This window comes from Astatotilapia calliptera, chromosome 9 (assembly GCF_900246225.1).
Source record: "Astatotilapia calliptera chromosome 9, fAstCal1.2, whole genome shotgun sequence".
NCBI classification, from domain to species: Eukaryota; Metazoa; Chordata; class Actinopteri; order Cichliformes; family Cichlidae; genus Astatotilapia; species Astatotilapia calliptera.
In genome coordinates, this window is record NC_039310.1 from 13913496 (window position 1) to 13937715 (window position 24220).

Below are 24220 nucleotides of genomic sequence, written 5' to 3' on the forward strand. Positions count from 1 at the left end.
TGTAGAGCTTAGATTTGAGTGGGTTTGTTGGGACATCCACTTTTTGAAAGATTGCTGCACACCTGGAAGCTCCAGACCAGCAAACTGCTTAAACTTCTGCTTTTATAGAGGCGCTCACACTTGCTTATAATCATTTAATTAAGTGCATTAATTAAGCATCACTTGGCTGCTGTTTAACTTCTCAATTCCTCTGAAAGCAGGAAGAATGTACTTTCAAAGGCATGTGTCAGCCACACTGTAGCTCACTTGTTTTTTAATCATTTCATTCTTCAACCCTATTACCAAAAAAAGAGTGTTGCTATGTGCAATATAACTCAAAAGATTCATTTTTAGCAAATCAGTTAAAATGTAAAAATAAATTGAAATATTTCCAATTAAGCAGGTCTGAATTTAAGAAATTATATACATTTATGTCTAATTCAAATTTGTTGCAGATTTTTATAAAAAAAACCAAAAACAAAACAAAAAGAAACGGAGCATCGTTTGCTAAAGCTGCATTTTGTTATAATGTAAACAACAACAAGAGTCTGAGTGCTAAGTTGGCCGGCTTGCAGTCTGCATATAAAAACATTTGGCACAATATCAAAATAAAAATAATATATAGCAAAGCCACAGAAATTCTTCACCATCGAGTATACTTTTTTTTTAAAGTTTACCTTTAAAACTACTGTAATTAGTTTCATCAGTTCTCAGACACATAGTGTTCTTACAAGATGATGTGATGCCATCCATGATAATTATTCAGACGTCCCAAATTACAAATAAAATGAAACTATGACATTTGAATAAATATTTGTACGGTTTCCATTGAAATATTGGGATTATTGTAGGTATTGCATGATTCTTTAATGAATAAATGTATATCTAGGTTGAGTCATTTTGCTTTTGCTGTAAGGATGCAAAGATACCATTGCTTGAACAAAAGAATAATGTACCACACAGGTTATCAGTCTGTATAGTTTTCAGTTTTACATGATAAGTAACTTGTTAATAAACACTGTTAGCGGGCCTCATTGTATGTTTCTAATGGTGAACCAATCAAAAGCATTTGACCCATGGGCCTGTGTGCGTCCTTATAGCACGCTGACTATCATAATCTATCCCTTATTTGAAGCAGTAAGTGAAACATTACCACTGATGGAGCTGCCTGTGATGAATTTGCCATTTTCATTCACCATTTTCTTCATTTAGAAAAATGCTCCATGCAGCGATGATAATCATGTATTATGTTCTGGACAGACGACAATGACTGAGACATGTAAGTGACAAATGTGACAGACAGATATGGATTGCAATTTGTCATTGTAAAACATGTTATTTAACTTGCCTCTGAAGCAAATTTACTAGATTTCTTCTTCTTAGTACAAAGATGACTACTAAAAAAAACAATAATCACAGTAGTGGGCTAAAAGAAAACAAAAAACATAAATAAAAAGAAAGAAAGAAAGAAAGAAAGAAAGAAAGAAAGAAAGAAAGAAAGAAAGAAAGAAAGAAAGAAAGATGTATTGTCTAAAGCAGTTACTTATAGTCTGTTCTGATTGGTGTATCTCTGCAGTCCTATTAAGACTTGTACCAGCAAATCTCCAAGATGTATTTGTTTGAATGGATTATAAGGTTTGAAATATCTGAAAGCACCTTTTGTTACAATATGTAGATGTTTTTAATTTAACTTTTTGAAATAAAACCAGTCTGTTAGGGAAAACCATTTGCATACAAGAAGAACTTTAGTATTATGTGATATTTAATCTTCATTAGATAAGTTAAATGGGTTTTCTCTCTCTCTCGTTTGCACTAAATGCAGGCAAACGGGGGATTGCGAGGACATCAAGACAGAGAGAGTGCAGGTCCCGAGTATTTTTTTTTGTTAGGGCTTTCATGTGTGGATAGAAGAGGAATGCACAAGTGTAATGACACCACCACCTAGAGAAGGTGGGGGGCACTGTCTGGCTATTAGAAACGGAAAGGCATTTAGAGTGTGTGCGTGTGTATGTGTGTGAGAGACAGAGTGGGGGGCAGAGAAAGGCTGAGATAAGTTCAGCACCACGGACAGAGCATTAGAGCGCTGGGCAGGAGAAACCAGTTCAGGGATTTGAGATGTGCACTGTCATGCCTTCTTGAACTCCTGAAGGATTTGCTGTCCGCTACATCCGCACCCATTCGTGTCGTCCTTTGGACGGTGGAAACTCGGCTGCTGTTTTGTTGTAGTCGCTAAACAAGGGAGGTGAGAGAGCTGCAGAGATAAGTGCGCTCTCTTTGCTAGCACAGACCAGTCTGTGTTTTGGCGCCATCCTTACATCATCTCTTTATTGGGGAGAGAGAGAGGGAGAGGGAGAGAGAGAGCGCGCGCGAGAGAGAGAAACTCCGTGCAGCCGGGCTCCTATCCGCCAGTCCTCAACTGAGAAGCGAGACTGACGGACCGACTGGCGTTACAGCCACTCAGCTGTGTGTTCCCCTCTCCCGCTCTCCTGCGCCCACAGCAGCCGTGAAGATGCGCCGGCACCGTCCTGCCCAGGGACTGACGTTGTTATTGCCGGTGGTTTTATGGATTTTCTGTCATGTCAGCGGTGTGCACGGAGCTCTACCAACAACCCGTAAGTTGTTCTTTTCAGTATTTTTGAAATGGTCTTCCAGGGCTGTTTGGGTGAGAGTGGGAATGGGTGAGAAACAAACGATCTGCCTGTGGAGAGAAGCGGCACAGGTAGAGGTTTACGGCTACGTTAGTAGTGCCGGGGACAGAGGCAGTGAGAGGCAGAGGTTGAAGCGGGTCGACTTTTGAGTTCAAGCCTAAACGTGTTAGCGCTTTAGGGTCTGTGGTGCCTTTATTTTTGGCGCACGGGATTTTTATGACCGCTGAGATGTTTAATTGCGTTTTTTTAGGGGACTCCAGAAATTACTTGAGTATTGAGGGATAGTCACAGAATTAGTGAATGGCATTTAAGTTTGGCAGTAGTGGTTTGCTGTTTATTGTGGAGTCCCAGTCATCAAAGTGGACCCGAGAGAAGAACAGTTGGAAAACGGTTCAACTTCCAACAAACGGTTCCCCCCCTCCTTTTTATTTTCAGCGCTTTCCTGTTTTTTGATGTTCTGTAAGAACATTACATTTGGTTTTAGACTATTGCGTTTGCATAAAACAATCCAAGTAAAGAGATTTTGCTGAATGCCCATTTTCTTTTAAAAAGAGTTGTGGTCTAATAGGGCTAAGCTGTAACTCTCAACAACTAAGGGTGCATTGATTTGAATGGTTTTGTCTACTTGTAGGGTCTGATTTAGTTTTTTTATGGTGTGCAGTTTGCATTCTGATTAGACTCTCCATCAAGCTCACTGGTCTCAGCATATTAAAGCCTAAGCCTTTTTTTTAAGGTCATTGGAAAACTTAGATGATTAGCATTCCGCTTTTATTTGCTCCCCCCCCCCCCCCCCGTAAAGCCGCCACTTCACTGCTTAATTCTTGGAACACTTGATGAAGGCTTCTATTCGATCCACGCTGTAATTTCAGTTTTGAGAGTTTGTTTAAACATTGCCCGGTGTTGCATTTGTTCTTCACTCTAATTGTCACTGTCACTGACATACTCCAGGAATTCAGTATTTATATTTTATGAACATATCGACCGCAGTTGTTTCTTTTTCTACTTTTATAGTATACTGAAGTAACTGCGTGTCTGACAGTTTTGATATAGAATGCGTTATTACTGGTCTTATCTGATTTTTATTTATTTATTTAACTTGGATTATCCAGCCTTGGTTCAGTGGCATTGCGATCTTGCTGACGGTGACTGAGCCGATACTCTGAGGGTTCAGTGTAACTGATTCCCCCCGCGATCGCAAGGGCTTCTCAGGTCCTGGATGGATGTGCCCGTGGACGCGCCTCATTAATCATCCCATCTGACAGACAACAACGGAGAGACGCTACCGCGAGTCGCTTGAGCAGGGGTACGCGCGCGAAGCAGTGTCAGAGAGCGTGACGGGAGGCAAAGGATACCTGGAGAGTTGGAAGAGTTTGCCTGTGCGTTTCTCGCGCACAAAGCTTTCGTTAATAAGAGCGACCTCACAACGATCAGGTGTCATTGTGGCAACGCTTGATAAGATGTGGAAATCCAGAGTCCTCTTACTCCCGTCACCTGGAGGGTCTGACCGGGGGAGCCTCGCTATATCTGAGAGGACAGTGTCTCATTAAAAGTTAGATTTCAGATCGCTTTAAAAATGTATCAGCCGCCACCTCTTACATTTTCCTATAATTAGTGAGTGAGAATGTGTTTTACCATTTATCTAGCGCCTTTAATATTATAATGCAAACATGTGCAAGTCTGTAAGTGTTTCCAGTGTACATTAAGCATGTGTGTTCTGTGTAAGACAAAAAAGCGACGGAAGGATTTTTTCCCCTGTTCATGCGGGTTTATATTCATTTGCATGTTAGTTGTGAATTCATCTAAGTTTTCACAAATCCAAGTTGAATCAAGTCTTTTTTTCTTTCTTTCTTTTTTAATCGGGCTGGTACATTCACACAAGTCCTCGGTCTTACTTTAAAGGAAGATAGATGATAATCTGTGAATTGTACACTCACCATAGAATTCGACAGATCAGAAACAGAAAAACATTGAAAAACAGCAAAGGTGGTCTGAAGCCAATGCAATGGAGATGATAAAGTGATACGCTGAAAAACACAAGAATATGCTCCAAGAGGACATCCGGCAAGTGTTACCAAATAAGATAAGACAGAGCCAAATGGCCTTCTTGCTACCGTGAAAACCTGGGAGCAGGGCAGACTGCACAAACACATAGACACACAAAAACCACAAAAAAGGGAGACAGACACAAACAGTTGAGAGCGAGAGAGGAAGAGAGAGAGGAGTAGTGATCAGACTCCTGGAGGATCAAGATTCAGCTCCAAAAACATCTGGACCGAAGCACTGACAGCCAAGGGAGAGAGCGATGCCTCAAGGATGGATAGGGGTCTGGTAGCAGCAAGCACAAGCGAAACAGGAGTAAATATAACCAGGCAATCCAGTGAAAAGTTAAGAGGAAACAATGATTTTAAGTGTGGATTTAAAGCCCTGAAGGGAAACAAACAGGGAGGTTATTTCAGAGGAAGGGGGATGTGATTGGTTGGCTGTGAAGCTGGCTGATTTCTTATTAACTCTGGGGCCAGACACATGCCCTATTATTGCGTCCTCTTGCAGCGCTTAGTGCAAACATTTTGAATCAGATCAAAGTTTTACAAAAAGGGAAGCTTCATGCTGTCTCATGAAATAAAGTGTTTCATTTTTCTATCATTTTATTGGGTTAGGGTTAGAATTACGGTTATAATTAGATGAACATGCATGCACAAATATAGATACAGTAACTCAGAAATACATATAAGATGTACACTCAGCCATCAGATACATGCAGTGGAAGAAAAATGGGTTATGTCTGTCCTTGGTGTACTTTAGTGGTATCCTCTACTGAGCTGTCACTGTGCAGTATGTAAGTCTGTTGTTGATGTACTGTGTCAAGGCAAGGTCTGCCTACCATAATGTTTCATTATCATTTCATAACCAATCAGACTTTAATTTTTCTCTTTACCATATTTTTTTCTGATTAAGTTGGTTCACACAGAAAATTCACGACTGGATTATTTGCTCAGTGTCCATATACAGTGCTAACATACTTAAATATATTTTATATGCACAGATATTTTCCTTGGCTGTAAAATATTCCAAGAAGAGCTTGTTTTATTTAGCTTTAAAGGTTATAATTTTAATTAATTCGCTTTGAACTCTCTGGCGCTCCTTTGCAAAGCTGCTATTCATTACTCGCATAGTAAAGGACAAGAATTAAATTTTTAAGAGTCACAGCACCAGTGTGTAAAACGTAAAGGATGTGCCTTTAAGTCAGTGTGTTGGTGGGACTCTGGGTGGTTAAATGGGATGCCCCTAGAGCCTGTCTGATATAGAATCAGATTAGCCTTTTCTCATCTCATTAAGCTTGCCAGGCCATTTGACATAGACATCAGTCTGGTTTCACCTCCAGGGCAACAAGTCAGGGTCTCCTGTTCTTCAGTATACATATATAAAAAACAATATAAAGCCAAATGGTGACATTTGCACACAGAAGTGTTCTTGTGTGAGTGTGAATCACTGGCAATTTTTCCAGGTTCTGGTCCAAACAAATCATTTGACACTGGAAAAAGAAATTTAGCTTTTTTCCACTCAAATAAATGATTGCATTTCCATTCTCTTCTACTGGGATATAGAGTGAATATGGTTATAAAAGCAAACCCTTTAACCACCACATGGGTCAACTTCTTGCCAATTCTCTGTCTTGTTTTTGTGTTTGTGTGTCTGAGATGGCTCCCATTAGGAGGTGATAATGATAGGATTAAGGCTGCAGGAAGCAGACTGGTTAGGCTCAGATTAGAGCAGCACTACACTTGCTGTGTAGCTATGTTTGGCCCTTGGATATTTATATGTGTGCACCTGCCTGTGTTTTGGGAATGTGTGTGTGTGCGTCCACATTTGTGGATTAATCATGCACTGAGACAAGTGAACCAGAGCTAGGAAATAAGGTGTGGATGTTAATTGCACTGCTGTTTCTCTGCTCTACCCCCTCCATCTAAATTGCTGCCTTCCACCTGTTTTTTTGCTCCTTTGCACTTCCTTGATTGCTTATCCTCCTTTTCTAATTCTCTTTGTAGCTCTTCCTCTACCTTTACACCTACCTTTATGCCTCCTCAACAAAATCTAGCAAAAATAAAAAGCAAGTCATCTCCTATTTTTCCACTGCCTCAACCCTACCTGTAACTGTAGTGATTCATCTCTCTCACCCCTACATTACTCCAAATTCCTCAGTCTTTCTCTCATCATTTTTCCTACATGTACATGCCCACTTCCCACACTTGTATTTTATCCACAAGAGAACATAGAAAACATATAAAATATTTAAGCTAAGATAATGTACAATTTTAAGAAAATTAAGAAAACTTAATTAGCTCATTTTTAATGTGATGGGAGCAACACATCACATAAAAGATGTGACAGGGCCAAGTTTACAACTGTTAAGGATCCCCCCCCCACACACACACACCTTTAACAACAGTCTGCAAACATCTGGGAACTGAGGAGACCAGCTGCTGGAATTTTGGGAGAGGGATGTTGTTCAATTCTTGTATAGTATACGATTCTAGCTGCTCAGCAGTCCTGGGTAGGGCTGGGCCATATCATACTCTTCACGGTAATACCAAGATAATTTTGGGCAACGATAGAAAAATGAAATATTGCGATAGAATATGGGTAAAACGCGCATGCTTAGTGCCTTTATTATCATACGCACACGTCGGAAAAAGCATGGCGGCGAAAGCAAATCGTTGAATGAAACGGATGAACCAGAATTGGTTTGTAAAAATGCTGCAACTTCAGTGGTGTGGAACTGGTTTTGCTCTTGTCCGTCAGACACAGAACAAAGCACTATTTTTGGTAGCGCATGCTAGCGGGCCGTCGTTATTGCCGTGTTTTTTTGTAAAATACGGCACACTTAAAATCAATCCTTTGATTTTTCTGAAAATCGACAGTGCCCCTTATAATCCCGTGTGCCTTATGTATGAATTCTGGTTGTGTTTACTGACCTCGAAACGATTTTATGTCGTACACAGCCCTCGAAAATTTGTCAAATGTTTTACTACGACTTTGCTAAGCTACGAACCCGCACCGCTTGATGGATTGTTGGAGCATTACAGCTATCGTAGGCAGGAGCATCGCAGAGTGATACGTACTGTGCTTCAACATAATATTACCGTATTGTGTGTGTATAACCTCTTTTTAAGTTTTGTGGATAATATGCATAGCTATGCTGAGGATATGTCGGACAATTTCCACTGGAAATGCCTTTTGGTTAAACTGTCAGCAAGGAATTTGCATTTGCACTGTTAAATTTTTCTATAACTTTAATTCACATAAAACAGCTGCTTGTTTAAGTGAAAATACATTGATGTTTTTTTTTGCACTAATAAAGTTGTGGAGTTGTAAAGTATTTTGTCTAGTGTCAATTATATCGTCAGTTATATCGTTATCGCAAATTTTCAAATGTATATCGTGATAAATATTTTTGGTCATATCGCCCTGCTCTAGTCTGGGTCTTTACCATATATTTGCTTCATGATGCACTAATTACCTTTCAGTGTAGACAGTGTCTTCCCAGATGTGCCAGCTCCATAGGCACTAATGCATCCCCATACCATCAGAGATCCAGCCTTTTGAGCGGAGTGCTGATAACAAACCATAAGATCCCTCTCCTCTTTAGATTGGAGATAACGGGCATCAGGTATTGATTTTCAGTCTCATCCCTTGCACACAGAAATTTCTCCAGACTCTCTGAATCTTTGAACAATTATATTTTATAAATATCAATATGAATTGATAACGATGAGTTATTCAAACTGTTTAGAATTTTACTGTGATGAGCATTATTCTGGAAAGACATAGCATGCATGGCTGACACTGCTGTAGGTACAACTGATCTAGATTTGTTATTTCTTCAGTGTTATGCATTCCTCTTTTGAAAAAAGCATAGCAATCATTTGACAACGGCAAACTTGTTTCTTAGAAACTAATTTATTTCTGACACTGTAGCTCATTCCTGACGCCTTGTTTTCCCCTCCCACAATGCTATTTAGTAAGCAACACTCTGCTGGAAATGTTAAAACATTTTAATATCAAGTGAACAATAGCTGCAAGTAGATTTAGTTAAACAGGAAACTGGTGGGGGAAAGTAGGTAGAGGAAGGTTTTAACATTACAACAACCTGAACAGCTCAAATAATGTAGTAAATGCCACAAGTTTGCTGAAATTTGATTGCTACAGAATAATAAATATGTATTCTTCTTTCTGCATGGCCAAATTTCTTCTGTTTTCATGTGCTTGTAAAGCGTCAGACTTTCTAATTACTTCAAGGTTGAGATGAAAATATAGGTGGTCTGGATTCCACTGTGCAATATATTCAAACATGTATTGTCAAAATATTAGCATTCATGGGCTAAAATAGAGGCTTTCTTATTAATATCACAGTTCATGAGACTAACAAACATGTATAAGTAAAAACTGGCCCAGACCTGCTGCATTTTCTGCTCTTACCTTCAGCTTTATTCTCAGACTGGTGTGTCACTTTCCTCGACGAATTGAAATTTCTCTCTTGCAAGGAATGCTACTGCAAGGCTATCAATGTTTCATCATGGGAGCAAGGCCACAGTGATACAAATATGCACTGACAAGTCATACTACATAATTCCCCTAACAATGTCAGTAACGTAACATGGACAAAAGCACACACACACCATGCAGCTCACATACACACTACCATTGTCCCCTCCCCTCTTCAGGCACACAAACTCGCACTGTTCATTAAACATTATTAACTTCAGATGTATTAATTGCAAATGAAACCCATAATACGGAGTGCAGTATGATAATTATGTAATTCTGCTTCTCTGGGTACAAATTGGAGCATTCATGCTTCACTGTATGTAACACTGCAGCTCTATGTGTCTGCATGTGTAAATGTGCAGAATCAGAAAGTTATTCTAGTGGAATGTGTTCTTATTAGAAGCCATCAGAATCTGTCCACCTCATTTGACAGCAGTCTCTGAGTTGGAGATTAGACTGGCAAGGCAAAAGGGAGGAAAGAGAAGGACAAGAGACGAAGCACCACGATGAGAAAAGTGACAAGGATGAAGAACGACACCTCAAGGAAAGATGGTCAGGAAGCAAGGATTTTCTCTGACACCTTGCCATTAAAAATGATCATTGTTATTGTAATCTGTAGCAGCATCAAAGTGCAGCAGTTGCATTAGTCAGAGAATAGGACAGTGATACTCCAATTCCCTTTGGTGGTGCCCACTATCGAATTAATTCTTTTCAAATTAAAAAGTCACTTTATCATTGACTTCATGTAATCTATAAACCAGGAAGTCCCAAATAAATTATCTTTTTTTAATAAAACAAATACTGTTTACAGAAAAATGGCAGATAAATTAAAGGTCTAAGAATGCAACTTTATTTTTAATCTGATGTTCTCAACATAGAAGAAATAGTAAGCATCTTCAGTCACTCATGGCGATTAAGCAACTGAAAATCCAGTAAATTATTTTTCCAATTTGTAGTCTAAGTATGCAGTTTATCCTAAACTGATTTTTTAAAGCATTTTCTTTTTTTCTTTTTTTTTTTCTTTTTTACATTTTATTGCAAATGTTTTTACTGTTGAAGACGTATTGGGAGCTACAGGAGTCTCTCCTGACTGATTCTAATGCGTATAATCTCTGAGTTTTTATTACCTGTGTACAGCTCATAGATGAATTATGTGGGATTTACCAATTAGCTTTTAGAGAAATGGTGCTTTGCCCTGTTGGTCAATTGAGAACCATTGTTAGTGCAGAAAACTTTTAGAAAAATGACATGTGCAGCAACACATGCTACAAACAGTGACATAGGATTAGCCTACACAGGTCCACAAAAAAAAGCTCTGCATGATATTTTGACCACATTATTAAATTTTTTAACTATTAATTCATTTATGTAAGTCATAAACATTCCCAAAATGTAACTTCTTAAAGACAGATTTCATATAACCAGAATAAATCACATGAAATCTGACAGTATCAGTAGCAATCTCCTAAACGGTAACTTGAGTTTGAAAAGGCAAGCCTTAAGCTAAGTGAAACTGCACGAACTTATTTGATATATCTTTAAACAGCCACACATTCATGTCTGTTCATTTTAAAATATTTTCCATATCAATTTGAAGGATTGAATTAGATTTAGTTTATTGGCAACACATACTCTTTTTTGTTTATTTTGCTGGGAACTAAACAAAGGACTGGATATTTCCCCAAAAAAGCATAATATGGACTCGAATTCCAGTTTGCTTTAGCCTCATATGCAGTAGGATCACTTAGAGGGAGATAATATGTAGATAGGGAAAGGCTCTTGGCCCTAGATTAATCCTGGCAAAATGCCATAATTGATTTGTTCTAGACAAAGCAAAGTGTCAGGAAAAAGCAGTTAAAAGCATTGCACTGTACCTGAACTGACCCCATATGACCAGAGCCAAAACAACGGTGTCAGAAAGAGCACTAACAGCCGTCCCTGTGAGTAGCAGGAAAAAGCTTTAGACACACCGGCCAGAGTAGTGTTGTACCCCCTGCATATGTTCTTGAACAGCACACAGTGGTAGGAAGACTATCGGTGTCACTAGTTCAACAACACGTACATGATCACTAGTAGAGATGGCACGATACCACTTTTTCATGTCCGATACCGATATGAATCCGATATAGTGTTTTTTTTAATCAACAAAACTGTTTTTTAAATATCTTGCGGCATTTTGTATAAGTTCATACTCAAGTTTAAAACAACAACTACACTAAAGCTATTCTGTTATACCTGTATGCAAAAAAATATATTTCATAGTTCAGCAATACTGATCAATAGAGCTGGGCGATATGAGATTTTTTCATATCACGATATGTTTTTTTCATTTCAGGCGATAACGATATCTATCACGATATAAGCCAAATAACTATATTTGTAAGATTTAAATGTGCAGTTGCTCACAAGTAAAATGTGAAATAATCAGCAGCTTGTTTTTATTTAAATATTTATTTCCCATAATAAGTTCAACAGGGTAGATGTACTTAAGGAACATGAGACTTTTTCAGATAAATAAAGGCAAATATTGCAAACTACACAAAAGGCAGCCGCTAAAGCGTTTAAGTTTCAAAATAGAACAAACGAAACAGACTACTAAATTGTCAATTCCACTTAGAAACAAAATATTAATTCTAAAAATAAATCTTAGTTTGTTTTACAGAAGAACAGACAAAACTGACTAACTTTTTTCAATATCAAATAAACTGAGAACTAAAAGGAAATTCTCAATCTCTCCTTGTTGTATAGCTGAGCTTTTCAAACAGTTTTAACAGTTACTTTAGTCTGACAAAAGCCGAATGACGAATTAGCGCTTCCAGTCAGAGACTGAGGCTACGTACACGGGTATTTGTGAAAACGGAGATTTTCCATATACACACAGTAACTGTGTGTATATGTAAGCATTTAAACACTGCAGAGAGTAGAATTAACAGTAACAGTATTGTAGAAATTCATTTCACCGAAACAATAACGTGGCGCACAGTGTGACGCATGCACCAGTTTATTGTATTTCCAGACTTGCTTTCGGCACAATTTACAGTGCACGCTACTCTGTTTTTGTCAGACTTGAAATAGCCGAAATACCTTCACACTACGGAACTTCTATGGCTCTTCTGTTTGACAATCTCTCCGGCATTGGAACCATCATCTGTTTTCTCTTCGGTCACGCTCGGTTGATTTTTCTAGTCGGCACACTCATTTCCTCCATTACGCGCTGGCTCCATTACCCGCTGGCTGCTTCCCAAACAAACACACGTGCCGCTTGGCACTTGTGCTGTACGTAACAAGTCACGCGACGTGACGCTGCAGCTGTGATTGGTTTGGCTCTGCGCTACTTAATTTGGATTGGCTGACCTTTTTTTTTTTTTTTTTTTTTTTTTTTTGAGGACAAGAGCGGTGAGGTCTATCGCGATAGCTTAATTTCTCTATCGAGTAAAAGTTATATCGCGATACATATCGTTATCGTTCTATCGCCCAGCTCTACTGATCAATCTAATAAACTTAAACCTACACCATCCTCCCTATTCTGGTATTTTAAAGAGTACTTAGCGTAAATATTAAGCAACCTAACTAATAGGGTTCCAACTCCCAGCAACAACAAAAATAAATAAATAAAAAATAGGGAACCACCCCTCACGCTCCACCTCATGATGCTTAATCGACGTAATCAACCTTAATTTGATGCAGTGTGAAAAAAAATGCACAGAAATCAATTATTTTTCAAGAAATATTAAATAGATTCAACATCTTTCTTCAACAAAATTGCAGACTGCACAGATGGTACCTTCCCAAAGGAAAAAGTACTATAGCTTACTAGGGTATATTAGACTTAATAGTTGCTATATACAGTAATTGACTTCTATTCATTTTACATCAAATTAAAACTTTGGGTGTCAGATAATTATTTATTAAAAGCTAGACATTTTAAATGAGAATAAGAAAGAAAAGTATGTCTTTGTGCCCCCTTTTCCCTGTTAATGCCCTGTCGGCCCCCCTGGCTAAACTTTGCTAGATCCGCCCCTGCACAGTTACCAGCCGTCAGCTACGTAGAAAAAGATCCTCGAGTAGAAAGTAATATTAAATACATTCTAACAACAGCTGATCAAGCTTAAACGTGCTGCTGTTGTTCAGCCGCTGGTTTCCTCTTTCTGGTGCAAAGTGGGCCAAAAGCAAACTAGAGACACGGACTCGCGACAGAAAAGCCGATCAGCTGATCGTTAAGCAGTTTCATGATTGAAGTAGCAGCGAGAAGAGGCAGTCGCTCCATATATCGCTTGTTAAGCTTAACGCAGGAATGCTTTACAAACATTCAGAGATGGACTTACACACTTGCTTTACTTCTCTCGGGGATAACTTTGTCGGAGATGAAATGCCGGGTTGCTAGCGAAGCTCCAAATGCTATCCAGACCACCGACAGGTCCCGCATGCCACAGCCGCTCTATCACGTGATGCATACTGCTCCGACGTGCTAACGTTCTGAGGTGAGTTACGGCGTGTTGCAAGTTTTGTGAGGTGCTTTCGTGATATTTAATGGATCGGATTACATTTTTTATTTTTCTCCGATATCCGATCCAGTAATTTAGGTCAGTATCGGACCGATACCGATACGTAATATCGGATCGGTCCATCTCTAATCACTAACTGCTGTTTTTTACACTTACTGTTAGTCATGTTTCATTTAAGTGGCCAAGCTGGAGCTATCGACCAAATCCTGTTATACTTATGTAGTTGCTATTCACATGTTTTGAATCTTCTGTTTCATTGTGTAAGGAAAATTAAAAAGCTTTGTAAAGCTGCAAAAAAAAAAAAAAAAAGATTAGCCAACAGGTTATGGAAAATCTACCTATACTAATAGTAGTAAGGATCAGGGCTGAATATTTAATCGAAAATGAAACTAAAACAACATTCGCAGCCTCTAATCGATATCCTCTTGCTCCAGTCATGCATAAATTAAGACATTCCTCATTATATACTCTCCCCTTTAACACATACTACCAAGTGTCACATGATTCTGCTCTGGGTGTTTCCACTCTGTGGCATGGAAACATCACGGAGGTAAAGTAAAATAGCGACTTAGCTTTAACAAAACAAGTTTTAAAAAAAGTGCCATGTTCGTAATTTGGACTCATGTTTTGGCTTTAATAAATAAAAACATCAAACAAAAGAAGAAGAAGAAGAAAATATATTTATATATCTGTGATTGTGTGTGTGTATTCATGCATCAAAATCCAGCTAAAATGTTCAATTACTTTTCATTTGAGGTCATATCACCCAGCCCTATTAAAGCTATTAAAATATTTTTTGGGTTTCATTTTTGTTTTTACAAATGGAATTGGTTTTAATTAAAGAGTCATATTACTGCTTCACCACTTGCATCATGGACCTCTCAGGGATTTTAAAACAGAGCTGCACTTTACTCACTGATTGACTTTATGTTTTAGTTTAATGTTGAAACTAGTTTCATGCTTCACGTTTCCTCAAATCAAAGATGATTTGAACCACCCAGGGCCATTTGGTAATTATCACATTGAAATATGGAATTGATTCTTTAGAATCATTATTGTGATCTTTTTAATAATCTAAGATCGGATGGCAACAGTGAACTACAAAAAAATGCTAAAATGGGTTAGCCTAGTTATAAAGTCACATGACAATTAAAGCTCCAGAGATGCAGGATGTCCCGGTGTCATTTAAATATTACTGTACCATTTAGTGTGACCACTGTTCTGCATAAGCTGCCGGTTACACACACTTAGAAACGATGTGAAAAAAATACAAATTAAGAAAAAAACAAACTCCTCTTTTTGCTACTTGAGTGTGATATTAGAAATTTAAATTATCGATCTCTCAGGAACGGGAGGCAGCAGATGGAGCTTCAGTGAGCTGCAGCTACACGGCATCAGAAACCTCTGATTAATCACACATACATTATTTAGTAATAGTTAGCACATTACATGTTGCATACAGTGATTTAATGAGGGTTGAGGTTAATTACACTAACTAATTAGTTACTGCTTATTTGAAAGTAATCAGCATAGATTACCAGGTCATTATTCAAGAGTTTGGCAGTGCTCATGCAGTGCAAAGTTGTTGTAATTCTTTTTTTTAAATATAGAAAGAAATAGAGTTTGGCTGAATGGTTTATTCATGGAGAATTATTAACTGTTGCTTTACGTTTGTTTTCCTTTTTTTCCATTTAACCTATATTCTGAAACTTGCACACTAGGATCTGCATGTGTCTCCTGGGTGACATAATGAATATGGGGATTATATATTAAAATCCACAGCGCAACATCTGTTCATCTGTCTGAGTTGTACACGCGCACATATCTACACGACTGTTACAGTGTCGTCGAGTGCCACTACATCTTTAGCTTTCCACCTTTTTCTCACCTGTGAAGTGCATATGGTTATTAGTGCAGTCAAAAATGTGGACTGTATGCATATAAGATAGTAGCTTTGTGTGTCTGCATTTGCACCATCCATGTGCAAATACACTTCCAAGTCCACACCTTTCATAATGGACCTTGAATATCCAGTCACCGGCTCATGTGGAAGAGTACTGTGGAAAAGGGCACTGTGCCGCAGCTAAGACAAATGCTGTTATTACTCTCAGCCTTTGCATTCAATTTGTTTTTTAAGCCGCTTGAATACCCCATTTACAGGCCAAGATTAAGTGAATTAATCTTTGAGCTACTTCCATTGAAAAAAACCAAAAAATAAAAAACAACCCCCTTTTTTCACTTTAGACTCCAAGCAAAAGCTCACAGTCAGAATGGGAACATAGCCAGCCAGGCAACTCACACATACATAACCTTGTGCTCCTGTGCTTTTCTGTGTGTGCCTGTGTGCGCATCTCTATTTCAGTATAGAGAAGCTACAGTCAGGGCTGGACTGGGATAAAAAATCGGCCCGGGCATTTTGACTAGAGACCGGCCCACCAGGTATTATAGGAAAAGCCATAAAGCCTTTAAATGAAAACAAACGCTGTTGTGACAGTGATGTACACTGCCTTGTTGGTATATGTATGTATCAATCTAATAAACTTAAACCTACACCATCCTCCCTGTTCTGCTATTCTAAACAGTACTTAGCTGAAACCCAAAGACTGCTTGGTCGAGTTAACCTCCTGAACTATCTACAACACATGGTGGAAACCTGAAATAAATACAAAGAAGAGACATGATCATTACTGAATATTAAAAATAATAAATGACAGATTTAGATATATTTTCATAAACTATTCATTTGCCACATCAATAAACAGCATGGCAGGGCAAAAATATTTATTTCTAACATGACAACCTTTAAAAAGTGAAAGGAGACAGAAAGACAGGTGAGAAAGAATAAAACTTAATTGACTTTTTGATGGCATTTTACACAAAGTACTAGTACAGTATCTAGAAAATGTGGGAAAATACTGGCATCATATACAGTACTTACTTCTGAAGAAATTATGATGGGACCCTGAAATTTTTTTTACAGTAATGTACAATAAATAAAAATTGTACAATAATGGATTTTTATACATTTTACATCACATAAAAACTTTGGTTGTAAGATCCAGATAATTATTTATTAAAAGCCAGACAATTTAAATGAGAATAAGAAAGAAAAGTATTTCTTTGTGCCCCCCTTTCCCTGTCAATGCCCTACCTGGCCCCCCTGGCAAAACTTTGCTAGACCCGCCCCTGCACAGTTACCAGCTGTCAGCTACATAGAAAAGGATCCTGGTGTTATTTGTCTCTCAGAAACAGTTCAAAGCTTCCCTTCAACTCATTCATGTCACCTAAAAGGTAAACCTGTTTCTCCATCACCTGTTCAGCTCTCATGATTCAGTAAGGACATCTCCTGGTTTCATCTTCATGTTTCCCTCTCACCAGATAACCAAACCGATATCATGACCAGCAGCTTTTACGGCTGTGGCTCCAGCAAAGATCAGCTGATACTAGAAAGTAATATTAAATACATTCTAACAACAGCTTATCAAGCTTAAACCTGCTGCTGTTGTTTAACGCGACATCCGCTGGTTTCTTCTTCTTCAGTACGCGTTATTGTAACCGACTGTAAAAAGTCAGCACAACGAAAATAAACTTCACCTAAACTTGGTTTATATCTGACCCAGATAGACTGCAGGTCATAACTTCTTACCTGAAATTCAGTTCACCTGAAAATCGGACCATAACACCGGTGGCCGCCTCGGTCTCTCCTCCGCCTGCCTCACCTTTCTGTCATCCACCTGCCAGCGTGTTGCACCTGCTGGCCTCCACCACTCACTAATGTTACTCAATCTGTGGAAGCTCCGCCATAGCCACCACCAAACAATTTAGTTATTTTTACACATCTCCCAGCATCTGGCCAATCCACCACCTTTCAATGTTTATACCGTTACGAAAAAAATAAAGAAAAAAACCCATCAGCCCATAAAAACAAAAAATCACCATCGGCTCACCGGGTGCCCGGTATGCCCGATGGCCAGTCCAGCTATGGCTACAGTATGTGTGTGCATGTCCTGACACAGTGCGTAACTTGGTCAGTGTGTTCCTCACTGTGGTGCATGTGTGATTGTTTGCTGAAATAAAGGGGAGAGAAAGAAATAAGGAAAGAAATGTAACTGGAGGCCCCCATAGCCTCCGGTATAGCAGGCTGGGGAGGAAAGGGATCGGACTGTGTGTGCCGGTGTGTCTGCATGTTTGGATTCTCTGGGCCGTGCTGTAAAATGGACAAATGTTCATTGTGTTCCCTGGGAGTGCTTGAGTGAATGTGTGTGTGTGTGAGAGAGAGGAAATGGATTTTCAGTGTGCAACTAGATGCATTTGAGAATTCCAAAATTGTGCGCAGGTTTGTTTGGTTTAACTTACATTGTCGGGTGTATATTTGTATCCACATGTAACCGGTGGAGGTGTAATTACAAGTGGGCCTGGTTGTTTGTCTCTCTGTCCCTATCCTGCTGCCTGTCATTTTGTCCAGGGTGTACAGTGCCTCACCTCTCACAAAACACTACGTGTTTATGAAATAAGTTTGTGCGTATTTGCTTTTTTTCTGCCTCCAACCCATCTTTTTGTGTGTGTGTATAAGGCAAAGAGTCACTTCAGATGACTGCATACTTGTGTCGTTGTGTATATCTGTGCACTTAAAGGCTAAATGTGGATTTTTGCGATTCGTAAGATTGCGTTGTGTGTCTACAAGACAAAAAGAGCCGAGGCTAGATGTGAATGAGGACCATTAGCACTGCGTTAAGGTGCCGTTACAGTGCGAGCTAAGGCAGGGGTCACAGCTTCCTTTTTAAACCTTATACCTTTCATTTACCTGCCCACATCTATATTTTTCTCTCTGTGGCTTTCTTCTCCTTTTTTTTCTCCTTGTCTTGTTCCCCATCTATCTTTGCAGATGTGCTCGTTTCTCTTCTTCCCTCATTTCTCACTTTCAAATGTCAGCCTGTTTTTTATTTACTCAGGTTGCCTCTCACTTTGACCTGCTTCATTTTTCTTCCTCCTCTTCATGTACATTTCATTTCTCCTTTGGGTTGTCAAGATTATCAGGTCAACATTACACTGACAAAGCAACTAAATTCACTCGACAACTGTAGTAAGCCTCTGTTGGGTGACCATGTCACGGATGCAGTGCCCCAGTCTGTTTTCAGACTAAATTTGGAGCTCTTTGATGCCAAACTCATTTCAGTTTTGCAGGGATAGAATAAGATAATGTGTGGAAAAGAAGAAAAACGGAGTAGCCTGGTCTTGCATGAAATTAGGTCATGGAGTTTCCAAAGTTTATTATATTTGACATTTTGTTTTCTTAAAGTGTGGAGTAACATACTTCTTTCAGTAATAGTATTTGGTTGGAGGAACTTGGAATGCAGATACACCAAAAAGTATCAGGATAGTTAAAGTATTTGCAAATGATGATGGTTTCCACTGGTATTTAATGAAATGTTAAACAAATGTTAAAAAAAATCTGATTTTGCACAATGGCAAATAATACAAATTAAAATGTACCTTCAGAAATTTCACAATATCTGTCTGATTGGTAACCTAAGGTAGGTGGACAGGTTCTCATTGTGAAACTTTGCATGTCTAATTGAAACACAGAATCAGCTATACATGTGGTTACTCACAAAGCAGGTAGTTAGGATGGGTTATTAGGTCAACTAGGACATTCACAGAAAATGGCAAAGAAAAGTGAAGTGAGTCACTTGCACAAGAACAACCACAACTACTCTAACTGTTCAATCAGGAAGAAAACATAATCTTCCAACCTTTGCAGTTGGGTATATCACCAGAAAGTTCAAAACTGAGGACTAACAATTAAACACAAGCTGCTCAAACAGACCCAGGAAGACCCAGAAACAGATTGTCCATCATAATTACAGTATATACACATGTGTAAAATCAAGAAAAAACAGCTACAAAAATACAAAATACAGTAGGATTCATTAAGGTTACAGAAGGAGAGTGCTCTTGCAGAATCAAAACATAACCTGAAAGAATAAATCAGCTTAGATTAAATTTGCATACAGAGAGAACACAAAGAAGGCAGCCTTTGAAGATGTCTTTTTTCCCAGATTAATCCAAGTTCAACCTACACAAAGACAGAAAGTTTGTGCTGAGAAAGCCAGGGAATAAAGGCATTGGGGTGTCTATGGTGGTTTCTTCTTACATTGCTATTGATGTTGTGTTATACCTCCGTACACAATACAATGACTTTGAACTTGTTTTATTTTGAGATCAGTTTTCTATTGATCCATAATATGATAGTAATAGTTGAATGTAGACAGTTGTAAGTGCACATTATTCAAAGCAAAGAAAGTGGTTTATAGATTTATCAGTTTTCTTATTGTTGACATTGTTGTCATGTTAAAGGTAGCAGAGTGTAGTGTGATGCTGGGCCAATTTACATTACACTGACAGAGAAATTCATATCAGCTCCTAAATTATAGATACTAAATGAGCCTTGTCTTCACTATTGGAGCCACTGGATAGTGTAGTGGAAAGACTACACACCTCTGGAGCGGGTATCCTAAGTTTGATTCCCACCTCTTATCCAGTAAATGTCCTGTCTAGGGTCCCCCCATGCAAAAAAAAACAAAAAAAAACAGCCCTGGAGTGGCACGGCTATGTCTCCACCCTGTCTGTGGTTCAGAACACAAGAATTTCACTGCATGTTCATTACATGTTGTGCTGTGAATGTGACAAATAAAATTTGTATTTGAATAGTTTAAATATTGTGGACATTATAACTATCTGTCTGATAAAACTGATAAAAACCCTGAAAACCATACATTTCACACCTGAGCCTCAACTCTCATGGCCCGGTACCAAACGACTCACGGACCGGTACCGGTCCGAGGCCCGGGGGTTGGGGACCGCTGATGTACAGTAAAAGTGTGTTGCAGGTGTAGACAGCAACTGCACATTTGTCTCGCAAACAGTCCACAGTGTGACTTCATGAACACCATCCACACCTGTTGTCATACTGCTATGAAACAGCAAAAAAGTAAATAATAAAATTTAAATAACATTGAAAGTAGTATATATAGTGTAAAAGTAATATAGAGTCGCATTTGCCCCTCAGCGCTGTCTTTTTACAGCGATCCTTACAGGGGTTGGTGGATTGTTGATCTTGTATAATTGCTTTTTATAGGTGGCAAGGAGCAAGTGTCTGTTGCAGTCCAGAGCATTTCTGACACATTGTTGACATATCTGACTCTAAATGAATGACTGCATACAGAACTATTTACAGACGTATTTTGGTATTTATATGTAACAACTCACTGCACAATAATAATTTAATGCGTACAGTATTTCTAAATGTAAAAGCTCACACAAAAATAAATAAACTCAACAATGTACTTTTAAAGCACCCGTTTTTGTTGGTTGGTTTCTTCTTTTAAACCATAAGACATTAGTATGTGCATTTTAAGTTCAGGCAGTGGCTCTTACATTTTTTTTCCCATTTCACTGCAGTTTGTGATGACTTACTCCTCCACAACAATGTGAGGCTGCTCAGTAAGGGATGGATCCTGAAGAGATTTCTGGCAGTCAGAAAAGACCTAGAGATGTTTTTGTTAGAATAGAAGAATGGTAAAGCCAGGCTATAGTGGGATTTTGGGGGCTTTCTTGGTAGTCAGAACATCTCAACTGTGTGCATTAAATCCCAAGCTCCAATACCGTGGCAACACATTGTGTGAATTAATGGCAGCTGTACGCTTCTTCAAAAGGTGGCTGGAGAATTTACAGAGTGACATCACAGACACAGAGACACATCTTCAATTGTCAACTCTTCTGGAGCAGAATAATGATAATCACCGTATAATCATTTTAGACTCTCGAAAAGGTTGGATAAGAAATTTCAGACCTTACTTTGACAGCTCTACTGCATGCAGGCAAGTGCTACTCTGCACTGAATCCCCATTTCTGGGGAAGATTGCTGAGGAGTTTTTATAAGAGAGGGGGAAAGCATCTTTCAATGGGCCATGACTGACCTGAAGGAGAATTTGGCATTAAGTAATGGGACCTTCTGGAAAAGATGGCTCGCAGGAAGGGGCCACATATTTTTGTCTGCCATGTTCAGCTCTAGATATTAGTGTGAGTATGCATAATCTACAGTGACTGTGTTGCCAAACTCATGCCACAGGACATCAATGTATTAGATTTTTGATCAGTGTTGCTGTCTGCCAAGTACAGTTTTTTATTTTATTTTATTGGCACTTCAAGGCTTCAGCAACTGATTGCAGGCAACTTGTCCGGTAATCTGACTGTCCTGATTGTGTTTTATTGAGTGCACATTGCTTAAAAGGTATGTCAGTTGCCTGAATGCTTAAATTTTGTTCACTCCAGACTTGTGACATTAAATCAAAGTCAGAGTCTGAGCTTGTAGATGGAAAAACAACTGACGCGCTTTTGGAAACTCACTTGTTCTGGATTGCTCAAGCTTGTGTTTCAGCTCTGTATCAATCAGCTAAAGCTATTTAAAAAGATCAGTTGTCTAAATTGGATTCTAATAGCTTGCATTTGATTAGTCCTTGCCTTTCAGTTACTAGCTTAATAAAATGTGGGCCAGTTGCTTGGATTTAATATCTGGACTTGAACTAATACATCATTCACATTCTGCTTGTTAAGTAAGAGTAAACCGCCCAAGTTCTTGAAAGGGTTTAGATTCCTGGGAACAGATTGTGATGTGTAACATAAATTTTTTACTTTGATGGCCCTGCTTGCACACATAGAAACACAAAGACACACACACAACACTGTTTGTTGAAATGCACTCCAGCAGTAGTTGTGGTTAATTCTGACCTTTTTAAAAAGAGGTCAAATTACTAATTAATATATACAGTGTGAGTTTATTAACAATGTGCTCAATTTAGAGCTGCTGAGAGTGCCACAAAGATAATATTAAAGCCAGCAGGCCAGATTGAGTTAGGTCAATCCGTTAGCAGCCCAGTTGATTAATTTGGACTTTCATTAATTCCCCATTAAACTGTTGGTTAATGAATGCTCACCACTGACATTCACAGTAAGCGTTACATTTTTTAATGTGAGCCCAAATGGAAATATTTGGAAATTAGTTTTAATATTATTACTTCATAAACGTTGATCCAGTCTGCTGGCATCTCTGACAGTTGTCTAGAGATGAAATGATGATGCCCAACGTGAGGGGATTACAGCATGACTGATCACAGATCAGTTTCAGCTTTTTAATCTGTGTCTGGGACAAGCAGAGATGCTGACTTAGTAAATTGCAGAAAGAAACACACGTGTGCGTGCGCGAGAGAGAGCAATGGCCAGACAGAAAGCATCAAATCTGATTTATAGATTTATCTGCTCAGCCAGTACCCCACCACGCTCCTCTATTTCAGCAGCTTGGGTGATGGATAGAATATGCCAGCATTCCGGTTACTACTAGTGTCCATCTTTGAGTATGAATGGTTTAGTCAGAGTGGGTATATGTGTGCCTGTCTATGAATGTTTGTTATTAGGAGAATGCACAGTCACACATCCGGGCGTGCACTCATGAACACATAAATACGCTCATGCACTGTGCACCAGCAGCCTCTTTGCTTTTTACTAAGGAGGTAGAAAAGCATGCTATCGATTAACTGTGAGAGCAGAGGAGAGACGAGTGCTCTTTGGCATTCTGCGAAGGACACAGTGCAAAGTGCTGCCCTAAAAGCCCAGTGTGGGGCCTGATTCTTTGACTGCATGGGACGTGAGTATAGTCTGTAGTTGTACAGTCAAGCCTTTAGTTTCACACAATTCAGCCGGTCTCCTTTCACTGCATGTGCACTGAAAATTTCAAATTACAGCCAAACCACAAAGTTGCAACCTTCACATGTAGAGTGCTTTGGAGAAAGCAAAAAAGCTAAAATAATACATAAATAAAGCAATCGTCACGAGTCACACGTGTTGTTGGGATCAAGAAGAAGAACTTTTACTTTCCATGCAGTTCCACTTCTGTGTAGTAAAGATGACATCATCAAAGCAGAAACAGCAATACATTTATTTAAAATGAATAAATAAATTATAGCCTCTCTGCAATTTCTGCACTTTGCAAAGCCATCTGGTGGGCTGGATTGAACACAGCCATATGTTTGACACCCTCGATTTGGTGTCATGTCGAATATGAACAGTTCTGTGTTTGAGTGGTTCACCGAGTTTGCACTGAGTCAGTTTTCCAGTTTGGTAATACATTTTCTAATACAAATTAACTACAACAAAGAACATGTTTTCTGTATTAAAAAAAAACTGCACTCGCTCTGAAATGTACCCCTGATTGTAGCTTGTCAAGAATTGACTCAGGTAGGTAAAAGTAGTAATTTCAAACAATCATTCTTTCCTAACGCTCTTTATATTTAAGTAATGACAGTATCAGCATCACCATTTTAAATTCAGTCTTGACAATTTTTGGGCTTTTAGTTGTCTTTTAAAGACTTTAAAAAAAAATGTACCATGCATGAGTTGTCATGCTGTACGACACTCTCGATAAAGGCTTCCATTAAAGTGACAATAGATAACTTTTAAACTTTTGACCCCTCTCAAGTCCTGTAA

At 38.8% G+C, this 24220-nt stretch overlaps 1 protein-coding gene across 1 annotated transcript in view; it reads left to right on the top strand.

Moving 5' to 3' along the window:
* Nucleotides 1–2269: 2269 nt before the first annotated feature.
* Nucleotides 2270–24220, top strand: part of cntnap2a (contactin associated protein 2a) — a 398850-nt gene continuing 376899 nt past the window's right edge. The window contains exon 1 of the mRNA XM_026179392.1: nucleotides 2270–2591. Within this exon, the coding sequence (XP_026035177.1) occupies nucleotides 2489–2591 (103 nt within the window). The 5' untranslated portion in view covers nucleotides 2270–2488. The remainder of the gene's footprint in view (nucleotides 2592–24220) is intronic.